The 12,148-nt window shown below is 37.7% G+C and overlaps 2 protein-coding genes and 1 long non-coding RNA gene across 3 annotated transcripts; 1 reads left to right on the forward strand and 2 right to left on the reverse strand.

Moving 5' to 3' along the window:
* Positions 1 to 202: 202 nt before the first annotated feature.
* On the reverse strand, positions 203 to 883 carry LOC142635128 (uncharacterized). The gene has a single exon (XM_075809340.1). The coding sequence runs from the start codon at positions 881 to 883 to the stop codon at positions 203 to 205; it is 681 nt and encodes a 226-aa protein (XP_075665455.1).
* Positions 884 to 4,368: 3,485 nt separating this feature from the next.
* LOC142635129 (putative folate-biopterin transporter 3) lies at positions 4,369 to 7,058 on the reverse strand. The gene is made up of 2 exons (XM_075809341.1): positions 6,683 to 7,058; positions 4,369 to 4,673 (listed from the first exon to the last, which is right to left on the reverse strand). Exons 1-2 carry the CDS (start codon positions 7,056 to 7,058, stop codon positions 4,369 to 4,371), a joined length of 681 nt encoding a protein of 226 aa, XP_075665456.1.
* Positions 7,059 to 8,021: 963 nt separating this feature from the next.
* Positions 8,022 to 10,475, forward strand: LOC142633906 (uncharacterized). Its single transcript, XR_012843987.1, has 4 exons — positions 8,022 to 8,495; positions 8,753 to 8,901; positions 9,808 to 10,059; positions 10,174 to 10,475. It is a non-coding gene; the product is annotated as an uncharacterized LOC142633906 (long non-coding RNA).
* Positions 10,476 to 12,148: the final 1,673 nt, after the last annotated feature.

The raw sequence follows: 12,148 nt of genomic DNA on the forward strand, positions 1-12,148 counted from the left end.
GGAATGTTACATTCCGGGTGACTTGCTGTGGATAGTCTCCAATGGTTACCGCTAAAGTGACAACGCCAAGTGGATGTACCTTCGCCCCTCCAAAGCCAACGAGCGCGGCGTTAGCCGGAATTAGTCGTTCCTTTTCAATTCCCATATGTTGGAAAGCGGAATAGTAAAGGATGTCTGCTGAACTACCATTGTCTACGAGAACTCAGTGTATGTTATAGTCTCCTGCCCGTATGGTGACGACCAAAGCGTCGTCGTGGGGATGATGAAGGCGCCGGGCGTCTACTTCCGAAAATTCAATGGGGGGATTGTCAATCCGTGACCTTTCAAGCACGGGACCTGTCATATGGACGTTCTGGACCGTTCTGATGTATGTCTTTCGGGCTTTCTTGGAAGACCCGGCGATCGTGGTGCCTCCTACAATCATCCTTATATCTCCTACAGGTTGCCTGGGGCGATCATTGTCTTGCCGAGGGGCTTGACTTTGTGACGGGTCCGCCCTCTCCTTGTTGACGAACCTCTGCAGCCTTCCTCGCCTAATGAGAGCTTCTATTTGGTGTTTCAAGTCGTAGCAATTGGCGGTGTCATGGCCGTGATCTTGATGAAAACAGCAGTATTTGTCCCTTGGTCTCCTGTTGGGATCTCCCTTCAGTTTGCCAAGAAAGGCCAAAGTTTCCTCATCTTTAATCTGCATCAACACCTGGTCGATGGGCGCATTTAAGGGAGTGAAGTTTGTGAATCTTCCTGTAGGCGGCTTGGGTCGTCGATCATCTCGTTGCTCTCTGGTTCTTGCCCTTTTTTGTCTTCTATCTGGTTGTGCATCTTCCTGCCTTTCCCTTTTTCTGGGCTTGTCCTCTCGGGCGAGCAAGGCATCCTCCGCATTCATGTACTTCGTCGCCCTGTAATGTACATCGGACATAGTCTTTGGGTCATTCTGACATAGTCTTTGGGTCATTCTTGCATAGAGAGAACAAGAACTTACCATTTTGTAGCCCGTTCATGAAGGCTGCCATAAGTATCTTGTCATCCGCCTCGTCTATCGAGAGGGATTCCTTGTTAAAGCAGGCTATATATGATCTTAATGTCTCGTCTTCTCGTTGCTTAATACTCAGTATACACGCAGTAGACCTCTTGTGTCGGTGACTTCCAATAAAGTGTGATACGAACTGTGCGCCTAGTTCCTTAAAAGTGCCGATGGAATTAGGCGTCAGCCTACTGTACCAATCCCTCGCAGGCCCTTTCAAAGTGGTGAGAAAAGCCCTGCACATGATTTCGTCCGGTACGCCCTGAAGATGCATTAGGGTTCTGAAGGATTCCAAGTGGTCCAATGGGTCCTTGGATCCGTCGTAATTCTCCATGTGTGGCATGCGAAACTTTGGAGGAAGAGGACATGAATTCACGAGCGCTATGAAAGGGGAATCCGTCCTGTGGACTAGGTCGTCCAGGTTGCTGGATACTCGTCCTCTAAGGGCGTTCATCATTACGTCCATACGTTCCCTCATCTCCTGCATCTCAGCAGCGATGTGGGTCGGCAAGGTGTCCGAGACGGATGGTCGGTTGGTTTCTTGTCGTTCCGGTCTAGTCGGAGCATTGCTGCCCTCAGGTCCTTCCGCGTTCCTTCCTTCCGGACTAGCACCTTCCTGGTCTTCCTTTGGTGCGCTCGGGTGTGCAGTCCTTTGTCGCAACTGTTCCTCCAAATCATGATTCTGCTTGGTGAGGCGCTCAACCGCCGCTGCAAGCGTTTAGACCTGCCTTTCTAGAACTGTGGCGTGCGGTTCGTCGCCTTGGTTGTTATTTGTTGCCATCGATCGAGTGAGTACCATGCAACTTTTTGTCTCAGGAATAGAGCAAGGCTGAGATACTCGAAAATGTCGTTCCCACAGACGGCGCCAACTGATGATGCCGAAGAAATCACCAGTAAGCTGCAAGTACTCCTCAGATCGAAGCAACACCTGCGAAGAGAAAATAGATGATCGAACAGAGAGCACCGGTGTGGTGCCGGCCAAAAACCCTCCGACGATCAAGTTAGAATCTTCTAAACAACCCTAGAGTGCCAGAGTTGAGATAATTGTGCGTACCTTTGGGTCATGAGGGTTTTGGGGTATATATAGTGGTATGGAGCCGAAATAAACGCCTTGGTGAAGAAGTACTTTCCTTTTAGAAGAGTAATTCGTGGATCTTTACCTATTGTATAGAGCCCTTTCCTTATAGGAGTCTTCTTGACTAAGGTTGAACATGTAGCGCAAGAACTTTCCCTATATTCACGTATGTAGAAGTCAAGATAGGCCAAGAATGATGGTTGGATTACTTCTTTAGCTTTTACCTGCCAAGGTCGTCAACCCACATGTACCTCCTACACTGTCGTCAGCCTGCGTACGTCTCCAACAAGAACGTCAGCTAAGAACCTTCACTATCAAGGTCGTCAGCCTTGACTCGTCAGTTTGATAATTTAGCCTCACCTCGCCACGTAAGGGGTGTGACCTCGAATCGCCAAAAGAAGGCGTCTTAATATGAGTGGCGGACGAGTCGCATATTCCCGTCAGCCTTCTTAATGTACTAAGCTCGTAAAAAACGTCACTATCAGTTCCAATAACCTCCTGCATGGGTTATATATATAATGAGTTTCCATTTGTTAGGTTTATCATAAATAGATAAATAATTTCAGTTTAAAACATACAAAGAGGAATAATAAAAAATCAATTGACAAAACAAAAGATACTCTACAATATATGGTGCCCGTTTGGCATTGCTATACGAAGTAGAGCATTAACTGTAGAGCTTTACTAGTAGACCATTTACAATATAGAACTTTAACTGAAAATTTCTTTAGCATTTAAAGCATTAGGCAATTATACTGAGTAGTGCTTTAAAGTTATTGAACAGTGAATTGTAGTTTTTTTTTCCCCTAAAAGCTCCAATTTTTTCTGCTTTTTCTACATAGGAGCTTTAAGTGGCTTAAAAGCTCTTTCACCGAGCCTACCCTACTACACACCCCCTTTTTTTGCAAAGAGCTTTAGAGCTCTTAAAGCTTTTTTCTACAAGCTCATAATCTATCTATACCTACACTTTGAAAAAGAAATTTCAACAAGGGGGAGAAATTCTCAATAACAGATAAGACGGATATAATTGTGTATTTAGAAAATATATACTGAAAAGCCAGTAACATAACAGTTTATGCAGGAAAGTTGGGAATAGATTGTGTATCATTCAGTATACTGCTCTGACTGGACCTGGGTAAGAATTAGGAGCTATTATTCTGTATATGAAAAAAAAATTGGAAGAAGTAAGCTTGGAACTTATTTTGTTTGTTATAGTAAGGCTGAGGGGACCTTGCCACTAGGATTCAAACTGAGCTCTCTCCAATGAGGATGGCCAGGAAATTCCATTGAGCAAAGAGGCTCTCTCCTATGCACAATTTCGTGATCATGTGAGGAATAAATGTTCAACAGCTAAAAAGACGAAGAACTTGGAATTTTTTAGAACAATGTACCTAAATTGTATAAAAATAGGTGAAAAATCATTGTACCTGCGAGAAATATGGACCTTCCTTGGCATCTGTATACCAGTAGAACATTCCTTCATATATATTCAATCCTAAAGCAATTGATAAGTACATGTATAAACACGGCCTCCACACATCCCGGCATTTCAATGTTGCCCACATTGTCTTACTTGCATCCAGTAACTTTTCACCAAGCTATATAGATCTTGATGTTAGCATAGAAGAAAGCAGAAATACAAAGTGTGCCTAAAAAGAGTAAGGTAACTTTACCCGTCTGTATGCAAAGTTATGGACGGGATTCCCTCAGCAATATTCCTACCAAAATGACCAGCCCTGGTGGGATACTAAGCAATCCAAAAACACCCTGTCAAGAAATGGCTACCACTATTAACAGATTGATAACAGATAAAATAGCAAAAGAAGTTTGACCTGAGAAGGAACAGGATTCAAAATACATCCGATATATATTAAAATATATTTGCATCCATTCTATAGAGAACCACTCAAACATAATTTAAATCAAACCTGACAGGTTAAAATCATACTCTGTATTAGGCTTCTAATGTTGAATAATAAGTTGATCATATAAATTTTACATCTTAGAAAACTGAAACATGTCGTGTATACATGCTAATTTTATGGCGCATGTGTGAATACAACATGTATTGTATATCATGTTATGCATTTGAACGGAACTTCTTAAGGCTAGGATTTATCTCCAAATCTCATTTGTCAAAAATCAGATTAGTAAAAATTGAATAACTAAATTATCAAATCACTTTCATTGCTTGGCAGCTGAACAAATTAAAAACGTAGGCGAGGATCTGATAAAATTACAGGCTAAAAGAATTGCAGAAAAATGAATGCAGTCAAGAGGGGTGAGAAGAAGAACAAGCAATTGAGCAAAAGGTAACCTTAGGCCCAACTAGGTGGACAAAAATGCCGCTAAGTAAAAATCCCACCAGTGCTCCAATGGAAGAGCTCAGTCCACACAAGCTTTGCATGTCTGAAGCAAGGGAAGGATGATTTATACTGTTGTGTGTGACACAGGCATCAATGGTGACATCTGCTATAGCTATCCCAGCACTGCCTGCCATTAGAGAAAACAAGGCGAATGCAAGATGCAATTTCTTGTGTAGTGATAGCACAAGCATGGAGATGACACCAAGAAAACCTGAAATTAATTGAGTGAGAACTTTCTAGTAAACATGTGCATTCAGCAGGGCACAAGCATGTGGAATAAACCAAGAAAAACCAGAACTTATATGAGGGAAAACTCTTAGGTAACCAAAAGCATCCAACTTCTTTGTATCTCCTTTTCTTTTTCCCACCCAAAGAGATACAAAAGGAAAAAAGCTTCTTACAAGACATTTAGTTTCAGATCACATAACATGAATAAAAGGTCAACTTTCTCGAGCCAAAAAGAAAAAAACTTGTCTCATACTAAATCGTGATATAAGCTTTTGCAGCATCAGATAATACACAAAATAAACAACAATGGATATATCTCCCCAGTAGAATCCATGTGAAAGTATGCATTATGACCACTGGATGTGAAAATTAAAAGCAGAACATTATGGACACGATCAGCATTGTACTTTTCAAATCTCCCTATTTTCTTCATTTTTGATGCTGTAACTCAGTTTGAATGAGTCATTCTGCTAGGATTTCTTGAATGCCTTTTTTATTTTATACTTGGTTAAAGGACTGGCTTCTTGCATACCTATACTTGCAATAGAACTGTTCCTGTAGAGCACCAGGCTCACTCTTTCTCCTAATTTTTCTAATCCAATCTATACACGCCTTTTGTAACATCTGTAGTTTCACGCAGAAGAAATTACTTTTGTCAATGGGAAAAAGGTTATGATTTTTCAGGTATATCAGAAGGAATTCAACCAGAAGGAATTACCAAATTTTCAAATGGAAGATTTGACAGTTAATATGGTTTTCCCCTCATCCATCAAGAAAGCTTTCCATGTAAAGTTGCTACTTTCCACTACATTTCTTTTCATTTTGCTCCTCTGTTCAAATGTTTCTGCCAAGGTTCTTATTAAATTCCAAAGAACGGAAAAGTTGTTCATCTTCAACAAGTGGAACTACAACATCTCTGACCCTGATTTATCCTCTATGTAAATCAGGATGGAGGAGAAAGAAAAATAAGAATAAAAGAAAGAGAATAACACTATTTTATAGTGTCCACTCAATGATGATTGCTCTTATTTTCAAGCCAAGAAACCAATTGGATTTTGGAGACAGCGGGGCTTAAACCCTAGATCACTTATTTGACAACAAGAGTTTTTACCAGTTGAGCCAACTTGAACTCACCTAATGTTGACTTTTGATTGGTGTCATTGGTGTTATTCTCACCCACCACCCATTCAATGAGCTATGGCTCAAATAGCACTTTCTCCTCCAATAAGAACTGTTGGAAGGTCGGGGGGGGGGGGGGGGGGGGTGGTGGTGGTGGTGGTGGTTGAGAATAACACCAATTACACCAACAGAGGTTAAGCTTATTGAGAGCTTGAAAGTTGAAACTATTATCGTTTAAGGAAGGCGTGGCAGAGGATGAAAGAATAAACCCACAACAGAGGGCTAAATGAAAAATACACCAATATCTACATAATGTCCTATACAATCACGGGCATTCTTTAAAAACACATTTATAAAAAAAAAAAATTAAAAAAAAAAAAAAAAACCTTTTAGCATACAAAATGCAATAAGTTGTAAAACTGAAGTTTAAGGAAGCCTTGTGACCATCTAGCATTAAAGCAACAATGTTAAATTTTAACATAATATTGTTGTTGGTAAAGCTTGTTTTGATTTCAAAGAACAAATGTGCTAATATTTGTTCATCCGAAGGGGAATCTAGGGGAAAACAAAACTGTAATTCTTTAATAATTTTTTTTTTCCAAAACTAAATTGGATATGCTGACAACCGAAGAAACAAGAATCATTTCTAAAATGGATATCAAAAACATTATAATAATCACTATTCGTTACACTTATGAACATGAGCCGCATACAAATTTCGGACATAATAAGGAAACAAAAGCCCTGTAACTCCACAAATTCAGTACCAACTAATCATATAGGATGTATATATACACCAACATTAAATGAATAAAAAGAGGTAGAAAATACAAAGTCATAAATAAATATAATAATAATAGTAACACATGGTACCTGCGAGAAAAAAATATGGGCGTCTCCGATGGCTAAGAATCGGAAGAGTATCAGTGAGGAGGCCCCAAAGAGGCTTAACAATCCAAGGAATTAGAATAACTCCAAAATACACCTGAGCTTCAGAGGGCTGCAATTTTTGCTCATCTTTCAGGTAATACTGTGTACTAACTCTACTCAGTCCCACACCCACACCCACACCTTGACTCGCTCCATACACAATCATCACACCCAACACAAAGGTCCAATGCAACTCTTTACACAGCATTTTGAACCAATGTATAGGTCTCCGTACAAATCCCCAGAAACCACCCATTTTTCTTGGGTTATTTTCCTCACAGTCAAAACCAACTTGAGGATTTTCTTCTGTGACTTCCATTGCTCAAATTTCTCACTTCATGCAAAGATTGAAAAAAAAAAAAAATGTACCCAAAGCTAGTTGTGAACTAGGGAATGGAGATATCTCAAATTTTCTCTTTATAGACTTATAGTTTAGATTAGATTAGATGGTATCATAGTTCATACATAGACACAAATCTCTGACATCTGACTTGCAAAACCAAAATGTGGCAGTTTTACTTTTAGTTTTAGTTTTAGCTTGCGTAAGCGGCATTAGAGCATCCACAGCAGTGGAGCTAAAAATTTAGCAATTTAGCTCCACCAAAAGTTACTTTATCTATTTTACCTACACACATGCTGCAGCAGTGGATCTATTTTAGCTTTCAACACAATAAAATAATATAAACATCACAATAAAATAATATATCTACTACAATAAAATAATACATCTCACTACAATAAAAACACCACAATAAAAAGGTAATGTGAACACAAAATAAAAAATTAATTTTTTTGTTTATTTCATTTAACAGTGCGATCTATCTATAGATATGCACTGTTCATTAGAGCCTAAAAAAATAGATTTAAATCACTGAAAGATGCTTTTGGTATTTAAAAAGCTAAAAAATATCAATATACCAATATACCACCACTGCTGTGAGTGCTCTTATAGACTTATAGTTTAGATTAGATTAGATGGTATAATAGTTCATACATAGACACAAATCTCTGACATCTGACTTGCAAAACCAAAATGTGGCAGTTTTACTTTTAGTTTTAGTTTTAGCTTGCGTAAGCGGCATTATATAATTGTCTTAAAAAAAACATATATTTGTTGGATTTGACTGAGAGACTAATGTGACAAATTCTTGGATTTAAATAGTGATTTTATACTTTTAGTTTATTCTGACCAGTGAGGTAGTAACCGGTGTGATATTATTACCTCTTCCGTCTCTGTCTAGCATTGACAAATATAAATTAGGATCCATATCCAGTGCAATACCTCTTTTCTCAGCCCTAGATTTAATCTAATGGCTTAAAACATTGACACCTCATAATCTATGTTGGCAATCCGTGTGCTCACACTTTTCTTTTCATTTAGCATCACTTTTCATGTAAAAAGCTCTCTCCTCTCCCTTTCTCTCCCACTTCAACCGGTGTCTCTCTCAACCTCCACGCTTCCCGCAACCTCATCGTCACCGCTGCCATTATACCCAACTCAGACCCATCAGCAAAATTGAAGCAAAAACATTAACTCACCCTTTGAAGCCAAACCCCCATGCCCTTGTCGAGCGCTTTTTAGACCCAGATCAGAGAGCAAGGTTGGGGTTTGGAGAGAATCGGGTGTAGAGAAGTTGATGAAGCTCTCTCTTCAGGGCCCAGCCACTAGCCCGGGTCTCTGGTTCCGACGATACTAGCCTTTTTCTCATCGGAAATCCCTAAAATCACCGCTTCCTACATCGGACTTCGCAAGGAGGTGAGTTCTCTTCTTCTTCTTTTTTTCTTTTTTTTCTTTTTTTGATAGCCAAAAAAACAAAGTTCAGCCATTTTTGGCTTTCAGTTGGATCGGTAAGAGGAAATTCTCAATAACCCAGTTTTGGTTTGTTCTTGTTACTTGTTTTTAGCTTTTGTGGCTTTTTCTTGGGAGGGCTTTAAGGCTTTAGGGTTTTAATAGTTGAAGGGTTTTTGTTCATTTCATATTATAATGATCAACTATTGTTTTTGATTGTGCAGTTTGTGAAATTGGGGAGGTTGGTTTGGTTGAAATCTGGGTTGGAGGTGGCTACAGGGGTTGGATGTTGAAATTTTAGTTGAAGAAGTTGAAGTGGTTGTTGAATTCCTTTTATGGATAGGCTTGCTGTTTTAGTGGTTCCTACACAAAGGTAAGGGTTTTTTTTTTTTTTTTAACTTCATGTGTCTATTAGTTTGTCTCTAATACCAATCAATATGTTCTGTGTTGTGAAAAGGTTAACCAATAAGCTGAAAAGGCATAGTCTTTAATTGTTTGTTAGAGGATTATTTGTGTTGTGTGATTGATTTGTGTCTCCAATTTTCTTAGTAGGTATAGACTCTTGAGTGAATATGATAATTTTGTGATGTTATTCAGTTGAATTATTCAACGTTTGCAGGTTCTTAGTGAGATTATTGATCATTCTTTGTTGTATAATCACTTGTATAGAATGGATAATTGGGGGGCTTTGAAGGTGATGATGGCACATCTAGTTAGTTTGAGGAGTTCAACTGTTCAAGTTATCTTCTTGCTTCTTTAGTGAGTTTGATGGGGGACTTTTAGCACAGAATTGGACTAATATTTGCAGGGTTGCTGAAATTGGGTATAAGAGATTCTGACATTTTTACACTGTTAGGCCACATATTTTAGGAAGAACTGATGATCATAATTGAACCAACTGCATGTTTTTTGACTTGCAGTTTATATAACTAACTTTTGGTGACCCTCTTCTTTCATCCTGTGTCTCCCCCCCCCCCTCTCTCTCTAAAAAAAGAAAAACAAAAAAGAACCATCATAAACATAGCAAAATAGACTAATAGAGACCAAAATAAGAAGGAAAAGAAAAAAAAAAGTTCCTATCTTGATAACTTTCAATGCTTCATTTTTTTTTAATGATAGTTGTTGATTAAATATAGTAATTTCTTCGTTTAATCTTCTTCTTGCAACCTCATGCAAATGGTTTTCAAAGTTGCAACTTGCAACTACTTTTGTTTGCTCTGTACCATATAACAACCTCTAAAACACGCAAGATTAATATTGAGGTTTTTGTTATTTGTAGTTTTGTTATGTAGCTTGTAGGAGGGCGTTCCTCATATAGCTCTGGCAAAGGAAGAAGCCATGAAGGGTTAATCAAGTTTGGTTTCAGCCTAGTAAAAGGGAAAGCTAATCATCTCATGGAGGATTATCATGTTGCTAAATTTATGCAGATTGAGGGACATGAATTAGGACTATTTGCTATCTATGATGGCCATTTGGGAGATACTATTCCTTCCTACCTACAGAAACATTGTTTTCCAATATCCTAAAGAAGGTGGGGTCTTGCTTTTAAACTTTAACAGAATTTTAAATTTCAGTCTTGCTTAGTAATGTAATAAATTTTAAGGGTGTATTCTTAGTTTCTTACACTCTAATATAATCATTTTAGGAATTAGTGAAGATCATGAAGCTGGCTTTGTTCATGAAAAGGCAGGTGCTGGAGGGACTAGTGAAGACCATGAAGCTGGCTTTGTTCATGATTTTTTCTTTTTTTTTTTGGAGAAATTGTTCATGAAATTTTAGATATAAAGAACATGACTCATATCTATTTGGCTTTCTTGAAACACTGAAATCACATATGTATATTGTGAAGCTAATTTAGCTAAGCTATAAAGCCTTTTTGTTTTGGGTTTTGTTCATTTGGTTGTGGATAAAAATTTCAATGAATTTTTGTTGTTTATAACAAGTGAATCTGGTGGCCCTACTACTAGCATAAATGGTTATTTCCTTTTATTATTACTAGATGGTATGAGAACCATAATTATTAGCTTGTCTTTGAGAAGAAATGATTAGCTTTTATGCACTCTAGTTGTGCCTTTTATATAAGCATTTTTTAAAATCTGATGGAAAGAAACCACTGCACCATGTTACACTTAAGAATTTTGATAAGCTCATTGTGTTCTCATAATTTTCAAAGTGGATTGGCTTCCATTGCATGCACATGCTCATAACTGAGATTTTACAGAATGACAAGACTCACAATGTTTTCTACCATTATGGCTCCTATTTCTGCAATGACACCATTTATAAAATATGTAACTTAGCCTTCTAGCAGAGAAATGGAATACAAATGGGATCAATTCAATTCATTGAGAATATCAAATGCATCCCAAATAGACACTTCTAATGTCTTTGCATTGTTATTTTATTAATTTCATGTGTCATCAAAGTTTCAATAAACAGTTGAAATTTTGACTTAAGGTTCAAAAACTCGCATGTTTCCACAAAAGGTCAGTCTTTTGATGCATAACATAGTTCGTTATCAATGACCAAATTTATATAATTTTCATAAGGATCTTTTCTCTTCAACAAAGCCATATGACATAGTTGACCCACTATTAGCATTAACCATTAGCAACCGTAATCACTTGCATTCAAAAAATGAACAATAGTTGAGCACATGCCTTTGCATTTAAAAATATTAATCACTTGTATATATAATTAATGTCTAACTAGAAGTTCCTTAAACATGCACATGTAAGATGTAACATGTTTGAGTAGCTTCTTTAGTTACAAAAAATTATTCAAAAAATTTGCTACATGTGCAATCAGTTATCTAAGTTGTCAGATACGCTGTTCAAAAAACTATCCAAAAAATACTATCCACTGTCCAATATACTCTCAGACAACCTGCCAAAAAATGTTGTCCAAGCCATGTCCACTGTGCAATATACTCTCAGACAACCTGCCAAAAAATACTGTCCAAGCCATGTCCACTGCAATATACTATTAGACAAACTACCAAAAAATGTTGTTCTTAATACTACAAAATCAATATTAGCCTGAAAAAATGTCAACAAAATCAAGTTACATTTTGAACTTAAACAAACATGAGAAAATTTCACTATAATTGAACTTACCATTTATTAGTTTTTTACACACCAAAAAAGTGTAGTGTTTGCAGGCAAGCATTTGTATTTTCAACACATGGAGTTAGTTCATAATTGAACCTAACTTCATTTCCCTGTGTATATATATAAACAAATAAGTTTATTCATTTGGTGAGTAGAGAAAATATAAACACATGGATTTATTTTTTACTTGACCAATATTCATTTGGTGAGTAAGAATTAAAACTAAATGTTTTAAATTTGAGGGACCAAAACCAAACTTGCCTCAACCAAAAATATAATAAGTCACTCACCAAATTGTTACAGGTGGAACTCACACAAAGGGCCAGTCAGGAATGACCTTTTAATAAAGTCACTCACCACAGACCAAGCCAAAACCCAAATCACCCATTACCAGGTATGCATAGCCAAGAGACAATCAATAGCCAGCCACACCCAAATCATCCATCACTATCAACCATCAAGAGCCAACCCAAATCACTCGTCAACAAGACAACACATAGCCAAGCCATA

The sequence above is a fragment of the Castanea sativa genome, chromosome 5 (genome assembly GCF_040712315.1).
Source record: "Castanea sativa cultivar Marrone di Chiusa Pesio chromosome 5, ASM4071231v1".
NCBI lineage: Eukaryota > Viridiplantae > Streptophyta > Magnoliopsida > Fagales > Fagaceae > Castanea > Castanea sativa.

What these genes read in the sequence shown, in the direction of transcription:
- LOC142635128 (XM_075809340.1), bottom strand. Translation starts at nt 883, where the DNA reads ATGAATGCGGAGGATGCCTTGCTCGCCCGAGAGGACAAGCCCAGAAAA.
- LOC142635129 (XM_075809341.1), bottom strand. Translation starts at nt 7,058, where the DNA reads ATGGAAGTCACAGAAGAAAATCCTCAAGTTGGTTTTGACTGTGAGGAA. An exon ending in CCCATATTTTTTTCTCGCAG is followed by an intron (nt 4,674 to 6,682) that starts GTACCATGTGTT and finishes AATTAATTTCAG; the next exon opens with GTTTTCTTGGTGTCATCTCC.